This window comes from Siphateles boraxobius, unplaced genomic scaffold (assembly GCF_051911475.1).
Source record: "Siphateles boraxobius isolate OS27281-9 unplaced genomic scaffold, OSU_SipBor_1 1, whole genome shotgun sequence".
NCBI classification, from domain to species: Eukaryota; Metazoa; Chordata; class Actinopteri; order Cypriniformes; family Leuciscidae; genus Siphateles; species Siphateles boraxobius.
The window spans coordinates 17,764,151-17,791,915 of NW_027508699.1; the positions used below are offsets into that span (position 1 = coordinate 17,764,151).

The window sequence follows — 27,765 nt, forward strand, 5'->3', positions numbered from 1 at the left end:
GGTCCAGTTTGATGCCGTCTGTCAAATTAAGACCCTGTTGGCCCTAGGTTTTGCCAGAAAATCCAAATAAATGTGCTGTGTTTATGGTTCCAGCATTTCACCTATAATATATTCTCAGTCGAATGATTTACACACGATGTGAGAATCGGTTCGTTCGAATCCTTACAATGAACAGTCTCAACTGAACGATTCATATTCATGACACATCTTTAGTCCGCCCAGTATTGAGCGTTCCTCCTGGCTTCCTGAATTGAATTTCTTGTCGGAGAGGGTCCAACATCACTGTACCACCAGTTATGGTAAGTTATTGCATGTTTAATTTCTCTGTAAAGTCGTAAAACGTATAGTACGTTAGCCTATCCACGCGTGTAAATTACTTTGGAACAAAATCCTGCTTCAACAGTTTCTATCATACTTTCCTCTTAACCGAGGGCGAACTTTTGGGTCTCAAGACGTTGAACTCTGTGTAATTTGACAAGTATCATGTTTCAACCTCTTTTTTTTCAACCTTTTTTTCTTCCTCTTTTTTATTGTCCAATTTGTCAGTTGTTTCCCGGACTGTCTTGAAATTAAGTGCCTTCTTGACCTCCAAATTGCTGTCAGAATGTCATCCATAGACCCCTATCAGTACATCATAGTAAGTTACTCTTTTAAGTTTAAAGCATCGTGTCAATGAGAAACATTTAACTTTTTTTTTAGAAAGTAGTCTATAGAGCTTGTTTAATTAACATGAATGCATAACAGAGGCGTCAGGGTTCACTATCACTAATGTTAACATTTAAGGTTACATTTATACAATAAGGTTCATTAGTTAACATTAGTTATAACTACCTAGTTGACATGAACTAAGAATGAACAATACTTCTACAGCATGAATTAATCTAAGTTAATATTAATTTCAACATATATTCAGCATAAATTAATCTAAGTTAATATTAATTTTCAACATTTATACAGCATGAATTAATCTAAGTTAATATTAATTTCAACATTTATACATTAACATTTACTAATACATTATCAAAATCAAAGGTTGTATTTGTTAACATTAGTTAATGCACCATGAACAAACAATGAACAGCTGGATTTTTATTAACTAACTTAAACAAAGATTAATAAATACTGTAACAAATGTATTGCTCGTTGTTAGTACATGTTAGTTAATACATTAACTAATGAACCTTATTTTAAAGTGGTACCACATTTATTTATGTAATAATTAATTTGTGGGTTTTTTCAATGTGCTTTAACATTTGAGACTCTAAGAGAGTTAGAAATGGAAAATTACAAAGCTGCAGTGGTTGGATTCATTTGCATGTCACAACATGCTGAAATTATGACATTAGAGACATACTGTATCTTCTGCTTAGCCATAATTCTGTTTGGGAATAACCTGTTGTCCATTTCCTACTTCAGTAGTTAAATGAGCTTCCTTTATAGTCTACGTAGATGCCTTTGCCACTCTAAATCCCTGCCATTGTGGATCTTTCAAATGTGCAGGTTGAGCATCAGTATTCTCATAGATTGAAAGTGATTGTGGTGAGAGCTGAAAATGTGACTAAAGGAGCATTTGGTGATTTATGTGAGTATATATTTGTGCAGTCTTCTTGCTATTTGAAGAAACCCTCATATGAGCATTCACACTTGAGTGATTGTGTGTTTGTTCACAGTGGACACCCCGGACCCTTACGTGGAACTGTCGATTCCAACCACACCAGAGTCAAGGAAACGAACACGCCACATAAATAATGACATTAACCCGAAGTGGAACGAAACTTTTGACTTTGTATTGGATCCCAATGTACCTAATGTTTTGGAGGTGAAAAATTCATACTCTAAATTACTTTGTGTAGCCTATACAGTACTGTGCAAAAGTCTTTGGCACGTTAATATTTTCTCTACAAAAAAAAGGTTTTAAGCCAGTTATATATATTTTGCTGTAGTGTGTCAGCATGAAATATCATTTTACATTTGCAAACATAAATTTTTGCCATTAATTATAATAGCATCTGGTAATTAACAAACAGTAAAAAAACTGACACAGACTAAATCCAGAACAACTGTGTCAACGTCTCTTAGATGCTTGGAAAAAACCTTCCTCCAAAGCTACAGTGCTGTGAAAAGTTTTAGGCACTTGTGTAAAAATGCTGTAAACTGAGGATGCTTTTAAAAACTCATAACTATATTTTATTTATTAATTAACTTCTATTAACTAAATCAAATCAATATTTGGTGTGAGCACCCTTTGCGTTTAAAACAGCTTTTGTCTTGGGGAAACTTAGGTAAGCGTATTTTTTCAGGTATCTTTGCATGTAGGTTTTTTTCAAGCATCTTATAGATGTTGCCACAGTTCCTCTGGATTTAGTCTGTCTCAGATTTTTCTGTTTTACCAGATGCCATTACAATTAATGGCAAAAAATAATGTTTGGAAATGTAAAATGATATTTCCTGCTGACACACATCAGCAAAAGATATACATAACTGGCTTAAAAACTTTTTTTTGTGGAGAAAATATACATGTGGAGAAAAATGCACGCAAAGCTACCTGAAAAAATATGCCTACCTAAGTTTACCTAAGACAAAAGCTATTTTAAACGCAAAGGGTGCTCACACCAAATATTGATTTGATTTAGTTAATAGAAGGTAATTAATATATATAATCAATTTACAGCATTTTTACACAAGTGCCTAAAATTTTCACAGCACTGTAGCTTTGGAGGAAGGTTTCTTCAAGCGTATAAAATATGTTGTCACTGTTCTTCTGGATTTAGTCTGTCTCAGCTTTTTCCGTTTCTTCATGTAATCACAATTTAATCGATGATGGTGAGATCAGATTTCCGTGTAGAGCATACTGACTGTTGTCAGAAGGATCTATTTGCAGCAGTATTAAAGTTTATTAAACAAAAAACTCTGGAACTACGAAAGACTATGAACTAGGAAATAGATCAACCTGTGTAATTATGAAGAGAACTGACAATTAACTGAAAGAAATTAATTGCTTAAATACACAGTGCATGAAACTAAATTAACAACGGGTGCAACACATAACCAAATCAATGAAAAACCATAGCAGCACCCCCCAAGAGGCGTGCCTTATAACAATATTCAAGTCAAGTCACCTTTATTTATATAGCGCTTTTTACAATACAGATTGTATCAAAGCAGCTTCACAGTGATAACATGAAAATACTACAACAAAGTTTGTTTCTAGAAGAAAATTGTGTCATCTTCCACCTTAAGTAAGGCAGATCAATAATATTGTTGAATATTAAATGTCCCCAACTAAGCAAGCCAAAAGCCAAGGCAACAGTGGGAAGGAACCGAAACACCATCAGGTGACAGAATGAAGAAAAAAACCTTGGGAGAAACCAGGCTCAGTCAGGGGCCAGTTCTCCTCTGGCCAAGTTGATGTATGATTAATGTATGAACGAACGAAGAGTGTATGATTATGATTCAGGCAGCATTAGAGGTCAGAAGTCAGATTGGATCAGAACATTCAGAATATTTATCCAGTTTTATCTGGTTGGAAGTCGGAGTCATCACGCCGGTATGGAGACGAGTTTTTTGAGAAGCAGTTCACAGGGCTGATGAGGCTGGCACTTCAGGGATGCGTTGTGGATGGGTCCAGGTGCAGGTCCACCATCTGATCTGGATAATGCCCGGATCCGGCTGACTTCAGTAAACCTTGGAATAAACAGAAAGACTAACATTAGCGTAGATGCCATTCTTCTTATGATGTAACGAGTACATCAGGTGTTATAGAAAGTGTCCCCGGTTCCGGCTGACCTAATCTATGCAGCCTAATAAACAATGTCAAAACCAAAGTTCATCAGATGAGGACAGGAGGGGGCTTAGGATGTGGTTGTTGGGCAGGAACACAGGACAGGCAGGGCCAGGGTGGAAACAAAGGTGGAAGGAGGCAGGGTAATACCCAGCAGGAGGGCCAGGATGTAGGCCTACGGTGGAGTCAAGGGACGGACGAGCCATGGTAGAGGCCTAGCAGCTGGAACCAGGGAACGACTGACCGAGATGGAGGTGCTAGCTGTGGAGAACTAGGCGAAGACGACGAACAGAAGGGACCGGGTCACACAAAAGTCCTGGAGGGGGGGGCGGAGCCGTAGCGACGAGCAACCGAGGTGGAGCCAGGGTGTCAGAGAACTGAGACAAAGGCAGAGCGACTGAGGACCAAGGAGGAGCCGAAGAGGTGGAGAGACGAAGCGCAGTTGAATTCCTGCAAGTCCATGGAACAGGAAGAGTTATGACTGGTCAAGGCAGAGCTAGAGGGACAAGGAAGCCGAGTGGAGTCATAGCGAGTCAACGGTCCCAGGTGGAGCCGGGGTGGCGAGGAGCCAAGGTGGAGCTGACTGCTCGACAGGCCGAGATGGAGTTACGGGCCTGGAGCTTCTAAGTGGATCTAGTGGGTTGAACATCCAGGGCTGGAGTGGCAAACACGAAGCCCAAGGCGAATCCAAGCAGATGGGTGGAGCAGGTGTAGGGCTGTGAGGAGGCAGTTTAGGAAAGGGTTCACAAAAAGTTTTCTTGGACGATACAGGACAGCCATAAATTTCAGAACTGACCCTCTTTTGGGACGAAGCGAAACTGGTAGACATCTCACATGGCTGACTAGAAACAGGGAGAGGGGAGGCAGGGCGGGAACACAAACTCTTAACAATGCGGTGCTGGGTGAAACTATGGCTGCGTTGGCACTTGGCATTAACATGCGACCTGTATCCGGATGTTGTCCACATACACATGAAAAGACAAGTGTAAACGCGCTTCTGATTGGAATGTTATCTGGTCTAGGTGTGGAGGTAGTCAATGGCGCATTGTGATCTGATCTCAGTGTAATGTAAATGCAATCCAGCCATTGTGTCTGCATTCACAGGTGGACGTCAAACAAAACCCCGCCCAAGGTCATTATTCCTCCTCCTCTCTCCGGAACTGAGAGCTGTGTGGTTTTGCGATACAGTCGAGTGCGAAGTACATGTTGGCTACATCGCAAATATACTGAAATGTTTGTCTTCGCAGTTCGCATCCGAAAGTTGCAGAACCATTCATTTTCTGTAAAGAACGTGCATTTTTCCAACCACAGCTGGCAATGTTCTCGGACCCATATGTTTATCTGTACCGTTTCCACATTATTAGTAGCCGAATTGCAGCCTCTTCATCCTCCTCATTTTGCAATATTTGTAAAATGTCCCCCGACTGAAAACTGTTTTTAAAAGAAAACCCACCACTTCAGATCGACTTTGCACCGGAGCCATCCTTTTTTTTTTTTTTTCGGGAATGCGAGATCCGAACTGTTATCCAGATACAGAAGCCACTTGATGTGGACAGGTGTAAACGCACCGTGTCCTGATTGGCTTATGATCCGATCTGCTTGATGACAGTGATTACATGTTAATGCCAAGTGTAAATGCAGCCTAAATTAACAACAGGTGTAACATATTACCAAATCAATAAAAAAAAAACATAGCAAAAAACTGAAAACTAGGTCAATACTAAAATGCATAGCAAACCCAGACAATCCCTATATATATAAATATATATATATATATATATATATATATATATATATATATATATTAGGGGTGTAACGGTTCACAAAAGTTCGGGACGTACCTCGGTTTTGGGGTCACGGTTCGATACGAGTTTGTTACATTTACATGTCAGTTGTTTTTTATAGTTTAAATCGTAGCAAAGTCATTTTTGTGAAATGTTTAGCTTTAAACGTGTGCCTATGCTGTTGTTGGCATGTACAGTACTGGATATAGTTTATGCAGAATCCATTAAGGTGTTGTATTGCAGTTTTGAAGTATTAGAAAATACTTCAGCACTACAGTATGTTATAATACTGTTTGAATGCTGTTCTTTTAGATGACACTGATGGATGCTAATTATGTAATGGATGAAACTCTGGGCACAGCTAAATATTCCCTCTCAAAGCTCAAAGTGGGACATACAGAGCAAGTGGCCCTCTCTATCGGCAAGGTAAAAGCTAAATTTAGTTTACACCCTTGAGCCTGTCGTGAATTAAAATCATACATTAACTTGAGCATCATCGTTACTAATTTAAGTGTCATATTGTTTACTATTATTCTCTGATTCTTGCTAGACGACCAAAGTGTTCCTCGACTTGTTCTTAGAAGTGTGGTATGTATGAAGATATTTTTATTTCTGCAAATAGTGGATATTTGAGTTCCCTTTTGCTGTCCCTTTGTGGTGGTTCATATTGATTTTGTTTTGTTGGTTTATCAAATAAGGATGAATGAGGGACTGAAAGTGAATCATTTTTGTACAGTTCGTCCACAGACTTGCGCTTCAGCATGGCACTGTGTGATCAGGAGAAGCTTTTCATGAAGAAGCGCAGGGACAGAGTTATGCTCAGCATCAAGAAGCTTCTTAAAATGGAAAACCCACGCTTCCTTCCAGCTTCACCGAGAGAAGTAAAGTCGAAAACCACATAAACTGACTGCCTTATGAACCATGCTATACTAAAAAAAGGATTGTGTGGCTAGTGTTAGAGATCCTGTGTGATTGATGTTCTATTTGTGCTCAGGTTCCCACTATCGCCATAGTGGGCTCTGGAGGGGGTTTCCGTGCGATGGTGGGCTTCTCTGGTGTGATGAAGGCTCTGTATGAATCTGGGGTGCTTGACTGTGCAACATACATGGCAGGACTTTCTGGATCAACGTGGTCAGTAAAAGCAGAATATTCAGATATTTAGACTTGGTTACAAACATTTGAAACCATTCCGAACACTTCAACAAATCCTGTCTATATTTTCACAGGTATATGTCCATGCTGTACTCACACCCTGAGTTTCCTGCGAAAGGCCTAGGGGATATTAATAAGGAGCTGATGACCAGGGTCAGCAATAACCCACTCAAGCTGCTCTTACCTCAAAATGTCAACCGGTACGTCAAAGCACTGTGGAAGAAGAAATCGGCCGGACAGCCTGTCACCTTCACTGACATTTTCGGGATGTTGATAGGAGAGACTCTTATTCCTGGGGTGAGATACCGTGTGCAAAAATACAAACTTGTTTATTGAAAGTTCTTACTGCAGTAGGACATCAAGAGCGGCATGCACTGTACTCTATTTATACACGGGTCAAGTACAAAGACTCCTTTGTTAGTCTCTCTATTATGCATCCAAATGCAAATGGACCCTTCTCTTTTGGGGAAGGTCCCTATAAATCAGGAAGATACTTCTCAATAAAAGAAGGCACTACTGTACACTACCGTTCAAAAGTTTGGGATCAGTAGGGTGTTTTTTTTTTTATTAAAGTAAGAAAGAAATGTATACTTTTATTCAGCATAAACACGTAAAATTTATCAAAAGGGACAATAAATAAATTTATAATGTTCCAAAAGATATTGTTTATTTTTTATATGCACTTTACTTCAATTTTTTAAATGCACTGTTCCTTAAATTATCAGTGTTTCTGTGGGTTTAAAAGGGTTTAAATAGTCTTTATTACAGGGTTCATACAGATACTGTATGAAATTCCAAGACTTTCAAGGACTTTTCAAGCACTACTTTTTTGGTTTTCAAGGACTACTATCAGAGATATTACTTATCGAATGATATCTTGATTATCTTTAAAATTCTAAAAAAGATAAATAAAAATAAACTAATAAAACAAAATGGTACAAATAAATTGCAGCACATGGATTTTCGAGGACATAAATGTCAAAAAATCTAATTCAAGTGCTTCAAGCACTTTAAGTACCTTGTACGAACCCTGTTATTGTCCCTTGCACAAATTAAGGCCATAAAACAGTCTTAATTCAGAGTAGAAAGTCTTAAATAAGTCATGCCATTAAAAGTTGCATGCACAGCAAAAATTATTATCTTCCTCAATATTTTTGCCCTGTTTTCCAATACAAATATCTAAACATCTTTGCTTTACTTGAGATGCAACTGTTGTCAATGAGTTATGAAAACTTCCCTTTGAATTAAGCTGATTTTTCTGAGCCCATTGGCAGATATGTGTCCTTGTTTCAGTCATAAACTCGCTTCATTTTGATCAATTTCACAGAAAACAAGACTTTATATTTCATGTCATTTTGCATCTCAAGTAAATGTATCTTGATTTAAGACAATTGCACTTGAAAACAAGACAAAAATACAGTGTAATCAGAAGGTACTGTAAAAGTTATTTCCATATTCTAGTGGTTGGGAGCAGAGTGATTCAAGCTACTTTTGGTTTGTAAAATGAGCAAAAAAGTTATGGATATCTATGTATTTTCAAACTCTGAAGTGTTACAAATGCAACTTATTGTGTTTCTCCCTAGACATTTACATTTAGAGAACATATAGACATATTGTTTTGTCTTCAATTGATTCCTTAAATTTTCTTTACTTGGTCTTAAAAAGGTATTAAAAAATGCCTTCATAAAACCTGCAGAAACCCTGATTATAATACAGGTGCTGGTCATTTAATTAGAATATCATCAAAAAGTTGATTTATTTCAGTAATTCCATTCAAAAAATTAAACTTGGATATTATATTCATTCATTACACACAGACTGATATATTTCAAGTGTTCATTCCTTTTAATTTTGATGATTATAACTGAGAACTAATGAAAACCCCAAAATCAGTATCTCAGAAAATTTTAATATTGTGAAAAGGTTCGATATTGAAGACACCTGGTGACACACTCTAATCAGCTAATTAACTCAAAACACCTGCAAAGGCCTTTAAAGATTAACTGAACTGAAATTTGAAAAAATGTGATATAACAGATGTATTCTATTTATTCTCATTGGTACAACTATTAAAATGGCAGAATTTGTAACTTAAAAGGGATAAAATGGTGCGTTGAAAATGTTGTTGTTGTTACAAGGCCGCCGCCATGTTGGATTTCAACATTCGACTACGTCACTGGCATGGTAGGCTACTCCGTTGCCAACTAACACTAGCAGAGCTAGCTTCTCTCTACCCCCTGGCCTTGTCAACAAATTTATTCTAGTCGTGATTTCTAGTGTTTAATCCTAGGTACGAGAGACAGATGTATTGAAAACGTCAATGAGTACATGAAGCGTCTGACATAAAATGTTTTATTTAGCTACAAGTCCAACGCATACTAGAATCCTTGATATTCAGCTGAGGGGAAAAGATGTAACGTCAACGTTAGTTCACTGCACAGGATGGGAACGGAATCTTATTCATCCTTCCCAAATGCCCCCTCGCCCAAAGAGTGTACTACCAGTACGCTGTTAACCTAAACAGTCTGAGAAAAGGATATAAGTTAGCCTAGCCTAGCCCAGTCGTCAATTCGTAAAATACACTGTTACATACCAGCTACTTATGGGGCGCTCCAGCGTCTCAGCTCGGACATCCCTTAGAGATAGCATAGCCACCTCCAACACGTCTCTCTCACCGCACAGCATCCGAAATGAACGATGCAAGGAGATGCATTTTCGCCGATCAATAAATGTTCCAGGTTTACCTCTCTTCAACAGATCGACTCCGGTGCAGTGTCCATGCTCCGGCAGCGCCCGCGGCCACACACTTCCCCCCAAACGATCATGTACTGTAAGTGGAGCCTGAAACTGGTCGTCCTCCATGTGGTGGTAGTCAGATACTACTGGCCTGTCCCTCACTTGCTTAAATGCATAACTCATGCCATTAAAATTAAAAATTTTCGTGTGTGTATATAGGACTTGCAGCTGTTGCCTATATACCTTCGCGGGTCCTACCATGCCAGTGACGTCATCGAAATTGCCAGCGTAACAAACGCAATTTTCGTGCTGCTTAAAAAAAGCTATATTGATATTTTTAGTTAAAATTTTTAATGTAAATTACTTTTAATTGTCATAAACAACATGTTATCAACGTTGATTTTTTTCAGTTCAGTTCATCTTTTTGAACAGTTCAGTCTATGTTGCTGCTATGTGGAAAAAAAACCGCAAAACCGCCGGCGCGTTTCTGGACCCCAGAGGGTTAAATGGTCTCTCAGTCTAGTTCTGTAGGCTACACAATCATGGGGAAGACTGCTGACTTGACAGCTGTCCAAAAGACGACCATTGACATCTTGCACAAGGAGGGCAAGACACAAAAGGTCATTGCTAAAGAGGCTGGCTGTTCACAGAGCTCTGTGTCCAAGCACATTAATAGAGAGGCAAAGGGAAGGAAAAGATGTGGTAGAAAAAAGTGTACAAACAATAGGGATTACCGCACCCTGGAGAGGATTGTGAAACAAAGCCCATTCAAAAATGTGGGGGACATTCACAAAGAGTGGACTGCAGCTGGAGTCAGTGCTTCAAGAACCAACACTTACAGACGTATGCAAGGCATGGGTTTCAGCTGTCGCATTCCTTGTGTCAAGCCACTCTTGAACAAGACACAGCGTCAGAAGTGTCTCACCTGGGCTAAAGACAAAAAGGACTGGACTGCTGCTGAGTGGTCCAAAGTTATGTTCTCGGATGAAAGTAAACTTTGCATTTCCTTTGGAAATCAAGGTCCCAGAGTCTGGAGGAAGAGAGGAGAGGCACAGAATCCACATTGCTTGAAGTCCAGTGTAAAGTTTCAGTGATGGTTTGGGGTGCCATGTCATCTGCTGGTGTTGGTCCACTGTGTTTTCTGAGGTCAACGCAGCCGTCTTCCAGGAAGTTTTAGAGCACTTCATGCTTCCTGCTGCTGACCAACTTTATGGAGATCCAGATTTCATTTTCCAACAGGACTTGGCACCTGCACACAGTGCCAAAGCGACCAGTACCTGGTTTAAGGACCATGGTATCCCTGTTCTTAATTGGTCTGCAAACTTGTCTGACCTTAACCCTATAGAAAATCAATGGGGAAGATGCGATACGCCAGACCCAACAATGCAGAAGAGCTGAAGGCCACTATCAGAGCAACCTGGGCTCTCATAACACCTGAGCAGTGCCACAGACTGATCGACTCCATACCACGCCGCATTGCTGCAGTAATTCAGGAAAAAGGAGCCCCAGCTAAGTATTGAGTGCTGTACATGCTCATACTTTTCATGTTCATACTTTTCAGTTGGCCAACATTTCTAAAAATCCTTTTTTTGTATTGGTCTTAACTGATATCCTATTACACTAATTTTCGGAGATATTGAATTTGGGATTTTCATTAGTTGTCAGTTTTAATCATCACAATTAACTGAAATAAACATTTGAAATATATCAGTCTGTGTTTAATGAATGAAATATAATATCCAAGTTTCACTTTTTTAAATGGAATTACTAAAATAAATCAACTTTTTGATGATATTCTAATTATATGACCAGCACCTGTACACTCTTGGTACCAACCTTTTAGAGAACGCTATGTAAAAAGCATTGTTAATTAAAATTTTTGATTTCCCTCAACCTTGACAGATGCTGTGAACAATTAAAGAAAAAAGTTTGATCAATACGCTTACTTTGTGTGTTTTTGTGTGTTTTGCACAGAGAATGGACACTAAGCTGAGCGCCTTGCAGGGAAAAATTAATGAAGGTCAGAGCCCGATGCCTCTCTTCACCTGTCTGCACGTCAAACCTGATGTCTCTGAGCTCATGTTTGCTGGTAAGAAGACAGTTCACATTAAATGGGCTACAAATACCAGCAAATAGTAACATTAGAATATTAGAATGGTACATTGTATTGCATTTTCCATTATGTATTACTGTTTGAATGTATAATTATTGTCAAAATGGAATGAGAAAAGACTGTCAGTACTTGTCAAGATAAACAAAATAGTCAAAATTTGTATGACACCTCCTCCTAGCCTCCATGGAAGCTGAACACTATCGATTTGTTTATATTTGCTTAATACTGTGGAAAACATGCAAATATTTGTTATGAGGCCTAATGATTGACCCACTGTGAAGTCAGTCTGAAATTACACAGCTCCTCTCACAAGTGTAGACACTATTTTTAGAGACTAGTGTTCTAGTCACTGTGTTGGTAGGTTGTTACCTGTTGAATGCGATCAGAGCATGTGACTAAGCAGATGATGGTGGAAGTGGAAGAAATTGTCAAGCGAGTCACTTACTGTTTGCATTCGAGTGGACTTGAGTCATATAGTATTATTTTAGTTGTGCAATGTAATATTTTACAATGTCTTTGCATTGATTTTGCGTGATTTTCACTTAATATTTTTTTCCTGTTTCAATCAGACTGGGTGGAGTTCACCCCATATGAAATTGGCATGGCCAAATATGGCACCTTCATGTCTCCAGGGCTGTTTGGGAGCAAGTTCTTCATGGGCTGTGTTGTGAAACAATATGAGGAAAACCCCTTACATTTCCTGATGGGTAAGACTGGGTTGCTCTGAATTTCAACAGAAGGGTTTACTCATTTAGACCACCTCAATACCCACCTAGTGACAACAGTACAGTCACTCATGTACTTTACAATTACTCATACTTCACATCGGATACATTGAATATTCCTGATATGAATTAAAGTGTTAGTTTACCCAAAAATGAAACTTCTTTTATAAATTACTGCCATTCCAAACTCGTAAGACTTTTGTTAATCTTCGGAAAATTCACATTCAAATTCATATGGATTAGCCTTAAGATCTCTTTATTAATTTTTATAAGCGCCAAAGTGTCACTTGCGTAGCTGTCAATGGAGGGACAGAAAGCTCTCAGATTTCATGTTTTTCACGAAATTAACACAAAGATGAATTTAATGTAAGCTTTACAAGATTAAGTAAGATTTTTGAATGTTTTTGAAAGATTTTAGTTATCACATAAAGATTTTGAATTACTTAGCAACAGCAGCTGTTTAGTTGAAATGATGGTTCCTCTGATTAAAAAAACATCTATTCAAAGAAAGCACTGAAATATGTCATCAAATGGCTGAAAATTAGTTGGAGAGATATCATGTTTTTCATGCTTTATTCTTACTAGTATGAGCAACTCTTTATATAAATGTATCTTATGTTGAATCAAGATCACTAATCTTGCACAAGCATCTTGCACCCTTTTGAGTTTGAATATGAGCTATACATAAGAATATATAATCCATCATAATCCTGTTTACGAGTTCCAGGTATTGTTTGCTGTGGTATGTAAAGTGTTTGATGTAAGTGTGTGTGCTGCAGGTGTATGGGGGAGTGCTTTCTCCATCCTCATTAACCGGGTTCTGGGGGTGAAGGAGACAACCAGCAGTAGCACAATGGAGGAGGAGCTGGGTGAGTAAGATTGTTGCTCTTTCTCTTCTTGCTATCAGAGCCAAAGAACTTGATGAAAGGGACAAATTGCACCATTTTTCAAGAGAACACAGATGTAGGATTATTTAGATCATATCATCAAGTTTGTATCCTTGTGACATACTAAAATGTGCCATTACTAGTTCTTCTAGTGCAAACATACAGTTGACACTCATGAATGCACGGTGTTGGTGTGGAAAGATAAGATTAACACACTGATCTACTCGCTATGGCTGTGAGACCTCAGTCAAACCCCCTGCAAATATTCAAAGTTGTAGTACAGCAACATATAACACTAACAGATGAGTTTGTTCGGCATGTTCATGTTTATGTTGCACTTTGCATAAATACAATTAGGTTTTGAACTTTTATGAAATAACATTTTAAGACTGTAATCAAGATAGTAATTCACTACAACAAACACTATCATGATGTACACTAAGGGGCTGTTTACACGACACTGTTTTAAACTAAAAACGTAAACTTTTTCTGTGTTTTGGCCTTTCGTTTACACGACAAAGGTGTTTTGGGTGCCTGAAAACGCAATGTTTTGGAAACGGGCTTTAAAGTGCAAGTTTTTAGAAAATGGTCTCTGTGTAAACAACAAAAATGTGAATCTCTGGAGTTGATGACATCATGCACATGCGTATTACGTGTTCAGTCTATAGTGTTTCATCGCCATCTAATGGCCTGGCAGCAGAATACAGGGGTTTTTAATTAGTTTTTTCGCAAATCTTTGTGAATGGAGACAGTTTTGACAACGGTGGCGTCTGTATGCGGAAAACTCAAAGGAAAAACTTCTCCGTTTTAAGCATATTGTTTTCATGTAAACGTACCCTTAGATTAACAACTAGTGTACAAATGTGTAATTCTGTTTTTTTTTGTATATAGCTGGCTATTAAGAATCAGGGAATCACAATGCAAAACAAAAACCTTATACATACAGTATATATATATATACATACATCTATGCAAAATTGAAATGCCTTTTTGTGAGGTTCACCTATATGTTGCAACTCAGAATAGGGAAAAGAAAGAGGCTGTGTGTGTAAAACTGTTTGTGTCTTCTGTTTTTCAGAGCAAATTAAGCCAGAGCATATTGTGGGTGATGATTCAGCAGATAATGATGAGGAAACTCAAAGAGGTGAGAAAGACCTCTTTCTACTCTCTTTTACTTTTTTCTCTCACATACATGCTTTGTTCAATTCAAGGCTCAGCAATAACTCCCTGCTGGCCCGGGGTGTGTAAGAGTTTTGAGGCAGTTGACAAGACAGTCATTTAGGGCCCTATCATACATCTGGCGCAATGCGGCTCCAGGCATGATGCATGTGTTTTTTGCCAGTTATCATTTTCACTTCCTGCGTCACATTATTTAAATAGCAAATGCATTTGCGCCCATTTGTGAGCCCATGGGCATGCTGAAAACGAGGTGTGTTCGGGCGCATTGTTGGCGTGTTGCTATTTTGAGGCAACTGAAATAGACTGCGCCATTGACCAACTGAAACCTGGTCTAAAGTCAATGAGGCAAGATATTTTCTTGTTGTTTAAAGAGTGCGTTAGTAATGTGCACCTATATGTGGGTCCACAATGTGCGTACACTCTGCTTATTACACACACAGGGACGCGCAACAGCATACAAACTAGCCAAATATTAAAAATAAAAGGATTACAATGTAAAAGATTAATATTGTGTACATAAAGAGATATGGTGGAATCCGGCTTGTCCCGCTGATGGTCTGCTTTCTGCGTTCGCTCTCTGGAGACACATTCAGTCTTTCTGCTTGCAAATTCCATCATGTAAATAACGAATCCACAATGGTGTGAGCGCAACTGGCTTTTAAAGGGAATGCGAAATTACACCCTGATTGTTTTTTTTTGCACGTTACGCCCAAAACACACCCATTACTCATTAACAGAATAGGGATAACCCTTTTAGACCATGCGCTGGGCGCACCAACCATTTTTCCCGTCGTTAAAATAGCAAACGTGGATTCGGATTAAGTGCACTTGTGATTGCCTTAAACATTTGGTTTTGTGTGATATGCTAAACATTATCTATCTATCTATATATATATATCTATTGTTATCAAGGTAACATTAAGTCTAAAATGTTGTCTATTTATTTATTGTGTTACCTAGGTAACATTAATTAACAGTTTAACATTTTATTTATTTATTTATTTTTTATTGTTACCGAGGTAACATTATCTAACAGTCTGACATTTTGTCTGTTTGTTAATTTTTATTTTATTTTTATTTTTTTACTACGGTATTTATTTATTAAGGTAACTTTATCTATTTTTTATTTGTTTTGTCTATTTATTTTTTTGTTTGTTACAAAGGTAGCATTATCCAACTGTCTAAATGTTTTGCACCATATGCAATAATTTTCCAGTAAAAGTGCATCTATTCATAACTTTCATATCATAGTTGCTTAATTTTCAGCTGTTATTGCCCTAACAAACTAATACATTTGTAGAGTTAAAACATAAATGTATACAGTTATATAAAGCTATATAAGCATATCTTTCTGATGCATATAAAATGTTACCCAAATAACATGTTTTTGGTTTAGAGGAAATATTGGCATAGTAGGTAAAAATCTGTAAAAAAGTAGCAAGAGACTCATTGTTTGTCTCTCTTTCTTCCAGGAGGCACAGAGTCCACAGAGGCAGAAGATGAGCGGCAGCGTCATGCTCAGGCTAGCTGGGTTCAGCGTATGTTCACCTCCATTATGGGGGACAGCACCCTGTTCACCACACGTGAGGGCCGTGCCGGCAAGGTGCACAATTTCATGCTGGGACTCAACCTGAACTCTTCCCTGCCCTTCTCTCCCTTCAGCAACCTCATGAGCCAGACCTCTGTGGATGAGGAGGTTGATGCTGTTACAGGTACTAATTAGTGTTTTATCTGCCACTTCTGCAGATTTACAAACATTTTGAGCCAAGAACGCCCAAATATGATGATCCCTTCGCGAGGACCCCCTTCCTAAAACAGAAAGACACAATGAACAGTAACAATAGTGAAAACTCAAGCATCACCCTTCGCAAGATTTAAACCTTCAACGTTTTGGTCCAGAATTTTACTCAGTGTTTTGTCTTAGTGCCTAAAACCTCTACTTAACTGGGTCTTGCTAAGTATGCGTGTAAAAGAAATGGGTGTGACGGCCTGTAATCTGGTCAGGTGCCACAGGACTTGATGATGGGCTTTCAAATATTATTTGGTGCCTGAGTGGGAGGAAGTCAGTCAGCTCAAAACTTACCGACACAAATACCGACACACCCACTGCAGATTAAATTTTTTCCCACGGGTCAAATATAAAGAAATACCTTAAGACAGCACAAAGGAAGCATCTTTGGCACTTACTTGTCAGAACAAGATCACTTATTGTGTTAAAGTGAGAAGATTTTGAGCAGTCTAAGTTCATGTGTCATTCTGTTAAGTGAAGGCAGGGTCTCTTCTGATAATTACTGATAATAATAGCACTGTATGTGTCTGTGGCTCAGCAGCAGTCTACTTCCTGTTGACAGTTAAGTGTGAGAGAAAAGATAAGCTCTTGTGAGAATTTGTACATTAATGCTGAACAAATGATGACTGTTGCAAAACTTTCAACAGAATATTCTTTACTCGCAAACAACTAGGTGAATGTTAGTGATGACTTTACAGGTCATTGCCAATGACCTGTACAGTAACATTACCATGTACAGTAACCACAACAGTAACATTCAAATAAATCTTTCCCTCAGATCCTGATGAGTTTGAGAGAATCTATGAGCCTCTAGATGTGAAGAGTAAAAAAATCCATGTGGTGGACAGTGGGTTGACCTTTAACCTTCCCTATCCTCTCATTCTGCGACCTCAGAGAGGAGTTGACCTAATCATTTCCTTTGACTTCTCAGCCAGACCCAGTGACTCCAGCCCACCATTTAAAGTGAGTGTCTGCCCGAGGCTTGTGCATGACATGTACATATGAAGAAGAATATGAATGTATTCAAATGTGGATTTACATCAGACACGTTTGTATAAACTAGGAAATGTCTCACAATCCTGATAGATAGGAAGAAGACAGAGAAATTCTACTTTCATTGATTTAACAGTTTCTGCCTTTAAGTTCGTTTGCTCTGGTCATATACACTACCGTTCAAAAGTTTGGGGTCGGTACAATGTTTTTAAAATGTTTTTGTATTTGATCAATAATCCAGGCTTCAGTCACATGATCCTTCAGAAATCATTCTAATATGCAGATTTGGTGATTAAGAACATTTTTGGTTACACTATATCTTAACGTGTCATTGCTACAGAGTAATTACATTTTTAAGTAATATTAATTAACATGTACTTACTATTGGGTTAGAGTAGGATTAGGATTTGGTTGAGGGTTAGTTGCATGTAATTATGCATTATTTACTGTTATTACAGTGGTAAATACATGTAACATATGTAACGGACACTGTAAAATAAAGTGTTACCAAAATGTATTATTATTGTTGAATGAAGAATTGAATGTTTATAAGTACATCATTTATTTGAAATAGAAGTATTTTTTGCATTATAAATGTCTTTTTTTTTTTGCCACTTTTGATCAATTAAATGTGTGCTTGTTGAATAAAAGTATTAATTTCTTTCAACAAATCTTACTGACCCAAAACTTTTAAATGGTAGTGTATATATATACTATATACTATTTACTAAAACATTTTTAATATAGAAAAATACTATCCAGAGACTTCTGTGAACATTTTAGTGAATATGTTTGTGGAAACATTTTTCTTAGCATTCTTTGATTAATAGAAAATTTAAAAGAACAGCATTTATCTGATTTTAAAGACATTATAAATGTCTTTACTGTCACTTTGGATTCATTTTATGTGTCCTTGCTGAATAAAAGTATCAATTTAAACAAAAAACAAAAATCTTAATGACTCCAAACTTTTGAACGGGAGTGTATATTTCTCTGAACTGTTTTTTCAAAGTGTGACTGTCATCTAATTGTGTCCTTGTTTGTCTGTGTTAGGAATTACTGCTGGCTGAAAAATGGGCCCGTATGAATAAACTGCCATTCCCCAAGATCGATTCGAAAGTATTTGACCGAGAGGGTCTGAAAGAGTGCTATGTGTTCAGACCCAACAAGGGGGAAAAGAACTGCCCCATCGTCATTCATTTCGTCTTGGCCAACATCAACTTTCGGAACTTTAAAGCCCCAGGTGAGAGCGTGTCATTATAACACTACACTTGCATTTTAACAACCAGTCAGTGAATAAGTAGCTAAGTAGTCAAGTTTTACTACCTTTATTAATTTTTAAGTCTAAATAACAGAAAAAGTTCCCATCTCATTTCAAGTCAGACATGACCTGTAATAAACTGTGGCTGAGTTAGTGAGTGAGTCATTCCAGCTGATTCAGGTAGCGAGTTTTCTGCCTGATTCAGTCTGTTTCAGACTCTGTGGCTCCAATGTTCAATTCACTCTGATTGACCAATCTCGTCCACTTATTCATTATGTGAACGAAAGTGATTTGTTTGCAAATTGTGCTGCACATTGTGTTGTTTGTTTGTTTTTGTTTGAGGTCAACAAGGAAAACACAGTAGAAAGTTGTGTCAATATAGTATTTGTCAGTGCACACATAACTCGACTAAAAACCGTTTAAAAGTTTGGGGTCGATAAATGACTACCTTAAATCAGCAAGGATCCATTAAATTGGTCAAAAGTAACAGGGAATACATTTATAATGTTACAAAAGATTTATATTTCAAATATCTGCTGTTCTTTTGAACTTCATATTCATAAAAGTATCCTAAAAAAAACGTTATCTAGGTTTTTACAAAAATTATTATTCTTTTATTTTTATTTTTAATTTAAATTTTTATTTTATTTAAAGTTATAGTAATTTTTGTGGGCCGGGGTGTTCATTTCAGTTTGTATTTCAGTTTTAGTTTTTTCAGCACATCAAGTTAAACTAAATGAAAAAGAGAAATGGTGAAAACTAGCTGAAATCATCTTTTTTATTTCAAATATTTTATTTCAGTTAATGTTTATTTTTTATTTCAAATAACGGAAATGTTTTTTAATAACACTGAATAGAGTTGTAATAATATTTCACGATATTACTGTTCTTCAATACTATTTCTCGATCACTAATTAAAAGTTGTATTATAGATCATGTGAACTTCTTTGTAGAAAAGATCAGATTTAATTGTTCTCTTTTCTGTTTTCATGAAGGAGTTCCTAGAGACTCAGACAAGGATATAGAGTTTGGCGACTTCGACATATTTGACGATCCAGCCTCTCCCTTCTCTACTTTCAACTTCAAATACTCCAACCAGGCCTTCAAGAGGCTTCATGACCTAATGGAGTTCAACACGCTCAACAACATTGAGGTCAGTTCTACTCCTTCAAACTCTGATTCAAACACCTTCACAGGAGTTTTTGCAGTTCGTTTTTGGTCTTCATCCTACGTGACTCTGTTTTGTTTTGTAGGTCATAAAAGAGGCTATAAAAGACAGCATTCTGCGGAGACGAGAGAACCCATCATGCTGTTCGGTTTCCCTTTCCCTCAATGAAATTGAAAACAAGAAGTTCCTGAAACGAGATACCAGCATTGCAAAATGACACACCTAACAGATAGCTATGCAAACAGCTATACACTAAAGCCTTGACATGTGAGTTGAATAAACAGTGGACATTGGTCCACTGGTGCTTGACGGGAGTCAGTGAGCAGATTCATCAGAAAAGATTGGATTAGACCTTATTACAAGGTTATTTTTATGTTGCATTCCAGAAGACTTTGAATTTTCCCACCTCTTACTTGAAATTAACCACTGGAAAGAATTAATAAATCACTGGATAATTGAAAGAATTATTCACTGGAATTTAAATAATAAAAATGACCAAAAAAACTAAAAACTAAAATAAAAATAAAATATCTGAAACTATAATCAAAAATAATAACACAAAATAATAAAATATAAAACACTGGTGCCAACCCTGACTTCAATTAAAGGCACCGTTTGATGTCATTTTTAATATGGCGGCAAATAAAGCGTCATTCAGTGGGTTATTTTCAAGCAGAGGTGCGACAGTTCTGTGATCCAGCTTGTCTGGATTGATCTAAAAGTGGGAAATGGAAAATTCAAGTTATGCCACCTCTGGAATGTGGAATCAGGAAAACAGAATCTACAGACATTTTTTTTGTACGTTCTGCGCTCATTTTGCGGGAAATTCTGTGGAATAGATGTAAATATGGTCAAATGTGTTAACTGATCTAAGAGCTGAGAGTACTGCACTCTTATTGGTCACTGAAATTAGCCAAAATTTTTAATAAACAAGCACTCAATGGGCAGGGGACATGAAACACTTTGTAAATGAGAGCCATTCTGTGATTCAGTGTGGACCATTTCCAACTTTATTTCAAAATGATTTATAAGTCACTATGTGGGCATATTCTCCACACCTTTAATGTTAAAATGCTTACAATTCTGGCTGTGTTCTTCTCTACAGAGTCAAATACTGGCAGCTTTGTTTTCACTTAGTAAATACTGTTCTGAGAGCCATTTATGTTCTCAATGGTGGATTAAGCTTCAGGACACGCTGTTCCTTATGTGTTTCTGCCGATGTGATTAGAAAACAATTTATGTTCTCCGTTCGGTTCTACTGTGACGCACCTATGACCACTAGATGGTTGATGGTAAGCCCTGCCTTCAGGACAGGATTCATCTCATATTTTAGCGAAAGATTCATTGCTTTGGAATTGAATTTAGCTGCTTTTATTTATTTTGCTTACAAATGTTGTCTCCTGCCCAAGGGGTGAAAGGAAGGTGAAATGTCATCTCACTCTTCCCACGCAGGACTCCACCTCTTTGTGATGTGTCAGGAACAATGACAAGATGGGACATGCTGTGAAAATGTCCTCATTTCTTGATTGTATCAGATATTTGTGGCGCATACAATATCAAACTTCCCACATAGTCATTCCTATGGTTTACATACTTTATGATGAAAGTGTACACAAGATTATTTATTTGTATCCTTATTGTGTAGTTTAATTTTTTTTTATGTTGTTTTAAAATGCATTTTAAGATTTGGACATCTCAAAATCAAACATTTGACATAGATGTCAATGGGAATAAAGTGATTAAGTAGAGCAGTAAGGTCATTCATAAAGCTGAACTGAGGTCAGAAGGATAAAGGTGGAATGTATAGATACTAGAAAGACTGGTTGTGTGGTAAAAATAGACCTTGAGTGTTAGAGTGCACTTTAACTCAAAAATAAATATCAACCTTTAACACATGCCTTGCTGTTTGTGGTCTTTACAGTTGGTTTTAAAATAACTTAATTATGATGTTGTGAACACCACAACTGTCAGATTCTTTGAAAGTGGAGATACAGGAAAGTGGAGTACTGTATGTTTGTATGTTCGTGTATAAAAAAACATACGTATGAGTGCCATGTACCTTTAAGTTATGTTACTAGCCCATGTAGTGTAATGTGCATAAACATAATTAAAGGATCTCATACCAATGAATAGTCTGGGGTCTATGCTTTCAATAATAGTTAATACTTTTTTTGCCAGTCCTTTAAACAAAACCAAAACACTTTACTGTGAAAATCAGTTCTTTTTTATTAATTTATTTTTAATATATTTTTAGCAAAAAGGCACCTCATTTGAGGAAATGTCTAGTTGCTGGGAAAAACTGTGGTTGTTAGGAATTTCCTGAAAGTACTGTAAGTAAACTGAATTTAAAATGCAAAACCAAAGCCCGTTTACGGAAAGCCTGGCCACTGTACCGAATGTTGGTTGTAGTTCCACCAGAGTGGGGGAGTTCCGTCCGAGTGCAAAATGAATGGGAGTCTATGGGGCTAGACGGCTCAATTTGTCTCTTTCACCCGATTGCCGTTGAGAAATCTCAGATTTGAATGTAGGTTTTGCAAGTTCAACATGGGTTATAGGTCGAAAGTTGAATGAACGAGTACGTATGTCCTTTCGATTTCTTACAGGTTGAGTTGTTGTTGCCCATAACACGCTAGCATTCTGCTAATGGACGCTGATTGGTCAGTGAAGCACTGATTACGACCAGACATAGGCTACTGCCTGATGGCATCGTGCCATCCGAAGCTGGACCAGAATGTTAAGGCGGACTTAACTCTTCTAGCACGTGTATTTACCTGTGTCAGCTGTGTTGTCGATGCCTGGAGAGAAAAGAAAGCGCAGATCGCACCAAAGTGACTGAAGGATTGCCGTAAAGCTGTTCTCTGGTCGTACGATGTGTATGACGTCATTGACTTTTTAAAGCAAATAAGTGACTCTAAAAAATCTAACACCCAGTAATCTGTAATTTCTTTGCATCTCCTTTCGAAAACAACATTCAAATTACTAGACAAAAAATTATATCCTGAGAAAAGTGGATTTTTAGGGGTATAGCTCCATAGACCCCCATTCATTCTGCACTCATCCTGTGAGCGCCCTCATATGGAACCAGAGTGGAACTGCAACCAGTTCAGAACCCGGAGGTTTACTGAGAGTGAAACTTCTCCCCATATTAGACATTCTCTGGCAAAAGTTAAAACCTCAACTGGAAAGTACGTAAACCCTGAACCGCAACGTAAAAAAAAAAATCTGAGATTACAAAAATAAAGTCGTAAAATTTTGAGAATAAAGTCATAATATTTTGAGAATAAATTAAAAATTACGAGAATAAAGACGTAGTATTACGAAAATAAAGTCATAGCAAAACGTCATTAAAGTCGTAATATTTTGAGTATAAAGTCAAAATTACTTGATTAAAGTCTTAATATTTTGAGAAAAAAGTAGGATATTGCGTGAATAAACTTTATTTCGAGAGGGGGAAATCACAGTATTAAGAGAAACAGAATGATAGAGAGCTGTTCAAACAGTACGGGTGTGGAGGATTTAGTTAAGTCAATAATCTTATCCCTTAAAACTCATCTTTGATCACCAAAATGACATATTTAAATGTTTTTACTTAAAAAAAATCTTCATGCCTTAAAATAGCTTGAATGTAACTCCCTTGCCTCATTTATTATACATGGTCTTTGAATAAGCAAATTAGACCAGTCTCCACTCACACAAGCTCAAAAATCCACTCGTTGACTATCACACAGTGACGTGATTGGTTACAAGGTAGATTGTGACGTCAGAAACACCAGCGATTTCAAACCACGTTTTTGAGGACGTCTTTGGTTCACTGCCTTAAGGAGAAAATACTCTACAATGGTGTTGACTTATAACACCATATAGATATATAAACATTAAAAGCTTGATTTTCTATAAATCTGCCTGGTAAAGTTAATTTCATTTTGGCAGGGATTCACTTTGAAGTTCTATGGAAGCTATAGTGCAATTGGCATTAGCACAAATAAGTTTACTAGAAGACTAATGCCTACGTACACAAGGGACAGTGTGAAAAATTCCACACAAAAAAAAAAAAACGTTTTGTGCCATCTAACCTTTAGTTCTTCACACAGCCTATTTAACATTAAAAATAGTCATGAGAAATGTTCTAAGTTTGAATTAGGCAGTGACTACCTTGCAGCTAATGGAGATTTTTTCCCCGCAGTAAACCACACTCCACAAACAATACAGTCCTACATTTACTAGTGATATAACACCAAAAGTAGAACACTTATTCACAAGACCAACACACAAATCCACAAGAAAGCTATTAAGGCGGGCACTGACATCACTGCCATTAGGCTGAGGTGCCTCACGGGATCCAAGTTACACGTTCTCCAATGGTAAGAGATCCTCTCACCTCCCTATAAATAAGACAATCTCTGGCCTGACCTAATGATAGAGTGCTATTACCCACAATGTCCAGGGAAGAATTTCTAAAATGGATAAATTTGGTCTCATCTGTTGCAGGTTCTGAACTGGAAATCAAGGCAGATGACTGAAGTCAAATAATTCTAGTAATCGTGCAGGTAAGGAGTCATGTAAGTGTTTTTTGAGGGAACAAGACCAGACAATGGTGAAGTGCTGGATGATGATCAGTGAAGATTTGTGACAGGTGACAGTGATCTCTGTGGTTGGGTAGTGCATGCAGGTGAGGGCCAGGGAGGATGGTGGGAAAAGTAGTGAGGAGGTTGTGACTAGCTGGTGACCGTGACACCATTACATTCATATAAAATAATGGGTTTTTATGGTTGTTAATAATAAAATGTCAGATGTCTTTCTACCAGAGGTGGACAGAGTACATCTTCCTTACTTGAGTGAAAGTAGAGATACTACTGGTCAAATATTACTCTGTTACAAATAAAAGTTGTAAAGACCGATTTTTACTTAAGTAAAAGTACAGAAGTTGCCTACTTGTTTCTAAAATTACTGAAGTATCAAAAGTAAAAGTCATGTCAATGCATTGTTTTATTATTGCTGCACTGTTGTATGTAATACTTACAGTACCTTATGCCTCTGAATCCATGCCTACCTACCCTCATATCAATATGAAATTTATTTCTAGAACACAGTTCCAGTAGTGGGATTGAATGTGAGATTGAATGAGTGTACTCAATAACGTCCACAATGGTTTCGGACACCCTGTTCCCTCAAATAGTGCCCTTTTTAACATTTTTTGTCTTTTAGTATGAATATGTTAGCCTTACTGTTATCTATAAGCTAGTGTCCTCCAAAACAATGACAACATTTGCATTTAGAAGACCAAACCCAGTCAGATTGACATTAATCTCCAACGTTGGAAATTAATGTCAATCCGACGTCGGGTTCTGACGTCAATCCGACTTTATTTTCCAACCAAAAGCATCCCCTGACTGACGTTACTACTTTCTATTAAAGGGACCTTGACAGAAATGCAGTGTAGTAAAAAGTACGATATTTGTCTTTCAAATGTTAGTGAAGTTAAAGTAAAAAGTTACCAGAAAAAAATAATACTCATAAGTACAGATACTCAAAAAGTGTAAGTACTCAAGTACAGTGCTGGTCAGAATTATGTGCCCCCTTGGTAAATATGATCAAAGATGGCTGAAAAAAAAATCTGCATTGTTAATCCTTTTGATATATATATTTTTTTAATGCAAAAATCTAACCTTTCATTTGAAGTAAAATAATTGAAAGTGTGGGGAAAATCACATTATGAAATAAATGTTTTTCTCCAAAACACGTTGTGAACAATTATTTGCCCCCTTTTATTAAATACTATTTGCAAACTCCTTTTTCCAAAATAACAGCTCTGAGTCTTCTCCTATAATGCCTGATGAGTTTGGAGAACACCTGACAAGAGATCAGAGACCGTTCCTCCATACAGAATCTCTCCAGATCCTTCAGATTCTCAGATCCATGTTGGTGATTCTTCTCTTCAGTTCAGCCCACTCATTTTCTATAGGGTTCAGGTCTGGGGACTGGGATGGTCATTGCAGTTGCTTGGTTTTGTGCTCAGTGACCCATTTTTCTTTTGATTTTGATGTTTGCTTTTGGATCACTGTCCTGTTGGAAGATCCAAACATGGCCCGTTATAAGATTTCTAGCAGAGGTTGTCAGGTTTTGATTTTTTATCTGTTGGTATTTGATCGAATCCATGATGCCATGTATCTGAACAAGATGTCCAGGACCTCTGGCAGAAAATTAGGCCCACAGCATTAAAGATACAGCAGAGTATTTTGATTTTACAAACAGGGTACTTTTTTATGAACCAACCCCATATTAAGTGTTTGCTGCCAAAAAAGCTATTTTTGTTTGTTTCATCTGACCATAGAACCCGTCCCATTTGAAGTTCCAGTAGTGTCAATTACTTTTCAAATGTTCTATGGACAGATGAAACAAAACAAAAGAGCTTTTTGGAAAATGTGTTTCATGTGAAAATTTACATTCAGTTATTATTATTATTTTACTATACTCAAAAGTAATTAATATTAATAAACTTATATGATAACAGAAGGTTACATCAATTTTAGCTCAAGTAGAAAAATTATTTCAAAATCAGGTTACCACTTTTTGCAATGTACTAAATGATAAATTATAACTTGTGAACCCAAATGTTGATAACCTGCTGCAAGTATGCAACATTAAACAAGGTCTAAAACCCTGGCATGTTCGAATTTCAATTTTCCATTGTCTAGATTTAGTTTGTTTTAAATAATATTTTGCAACATGCTCTGTTTAAATTTATATTGTCCTGAAATGAAAATGTTTACTATATTATGCCTGTAACAGTTCGCAGTTCTAAAATGTTTCATGTTGGCACATACTTGCAGGCACATTGCAAAAAGTGGTAGGCTAACCTGATTTTGTAAGATTTTCTACTTGAGCTAACCCTTGGAACATTCTGTTGTCAGATAGGCCTCCGTTTATTAATATGATTTACTTTTGAGTATAGTAAAATAATAATAATAACTGAATGTAAATTTTCATAGGAAACACATTTTCTTTATTTATTCTTAGCTGTTTTTTTTTTGTTGCACTCTAGGTGTCAGTGCCGAAAGATGGGTAGATCGTCATATCCCAACGTATGCGTCAGACTGACGTCAAAATCCGACACCCGGGGTGCTTCTCATTTCTTATTTGTGCATCCTCGTTTCCTTTCCTCGCTTCCTTTGCTAGCGCCTCAGCTCCTCCCCCTGTAGGATACGAGGGAAGGCTGCAAGGAATGAAAATGAGGAAGGAGGAATTGAATGACAGCTTTTTTATACATTGGAATACTTGATGATCACTCGAGCGTCACTTCACAGCGTCATCAGCAGCGCTCAAAGGATCTGCCCTTATGTTGTTGAAGTTTGGTTATTTAAGAAATTCATAATAAATAATAATAAAGCAAGATACCCTGTTGAAATATGTGTGATGTGTGGTTTATATAAACTGCAAAGGTAAAGTATAAATTAAAACGATTGTGATCGATGTAAAGGGGGAGGAGAATTGATATGTACGTCACGTTTAGTCGATAAAACACTTCCGCATAGGATACACCTGTGTATACCATAGGGTGTATACTCGTTCATGACTCCTCAGGAAGCCTCCTCACTCCTCGATCCTCGCCTCCTCGCGGTGCAATGAGAGAATTGAGATGTCCTTCAAGATGGCTGTGCTCGATCGGTTTCCGGGTCATAGGATGGAGGACGGAGGAGCGAGGAGGCGAGGAGGGATATTGAGAAGCACCCTCTATGTCACTGCCCAGGCCAGTAGCACCTCAGTGCAGTACATGAGATCCACGGGGAGGAGTCGGATCAAGATCAAAGGGGTGGAGATGGGTAGGATTAGGGTTGGGTTTAGGGATTAGGGGTGTGTTTAGGGATCAGAGGGCGGAGTTGGCTAGGTTTAGGTGTATGTAAGGTGGGAGGAGTTGGATCTGGATCCGACTCCTCCCCGTGGATTTCATGTTCCGCAGTGAGAACCATCTCGCCCAGGGGGGACCAAAGAGTCTTAATCCGCCACTGCCCAATGGCCCATATGGTTAATCCGCCATTGCAACAAACTGTTATCTCCCCTAACATATTGGTACAACATTTTGGCATTACTTTTGTTTGCCAAAAAAATGGCATGATCGCTTTTCAACTTTGGAAAGCCTATATCCTATATCGCCATCTGCTGGAAAAATAGAAATCCCAATGACTCGGTATGAACCAAA

The 27,765-nt window shown here is 37.6% G+C and overlaps 1 protein-coding gene across 1 annotated transcript; it reads left to right on the plus strand.

Moving 5' to 3' along the window:
- The first annotated feature begins 198 nt into the window (after positions 1-198).
- pla2g4aa (phospholipase A2, group IVAa (cytosolic, calcium-dependent)) lies at positions 199-21,463 on the plus strand. Its single transcript, XM_077225778.1, has 18 exons — positions 199-299; positions 547-637; positions 1,501-1,582; positions 1,671-1,819; positions 5,878-5,991; positions 6,116-6,153; positions 6,302-6,446; positions 6,560-6,696; positions 6,792-7,014; positions 11,428-11,542; positions 12,136-12,273; positions 13,071-13,160; positions 14,257-14,322; positions 15,830-16,069; positions 16,925-17,109; positions 18,193-18,382; positions 19,396-19,553; positions 19,654-21,463. Exons 2-18 carry the CDS (start codon positions 605-607, stop codon positions 19,783-19,785), a joined length of 2,235 nt encoding a protein of 744 aa, XP_077081893.1. The 5' UTR covers positions 199-299; positions 547-604; the 3' UTR covers positions 19,786-21,463.
- The last annotated feature ends 6,302 nt before the right edge of the window (positions 21,464-27,765 follow it).

What these genes read in the sequence shown, in the direction of transcription:
- pla2g4aa (XM_077225778.1), top strand. Translation starts at nt 605, where the DNA reads ATGTCATCCATAGACCCCTATCAGTACATCATA. An exon ending in AGGAGCATTTGGTGATTTAT is followed by an intron (nt 1,583 to 1,670) that starts GTGAGTATATAT and finishes GTTTGTTCACAG; the next exon opens with TGGACACCCCGGACCCTTAC. An exon ending in ACTCCAGCCCACCATTTAAA is followed by an intron (nt 17,110 to 18,192) that starts GTGAGTGTCTGC and finishes TGTCTGTGTTAG; the next exon opens with GAATTACTGCTGGCTGAAAA.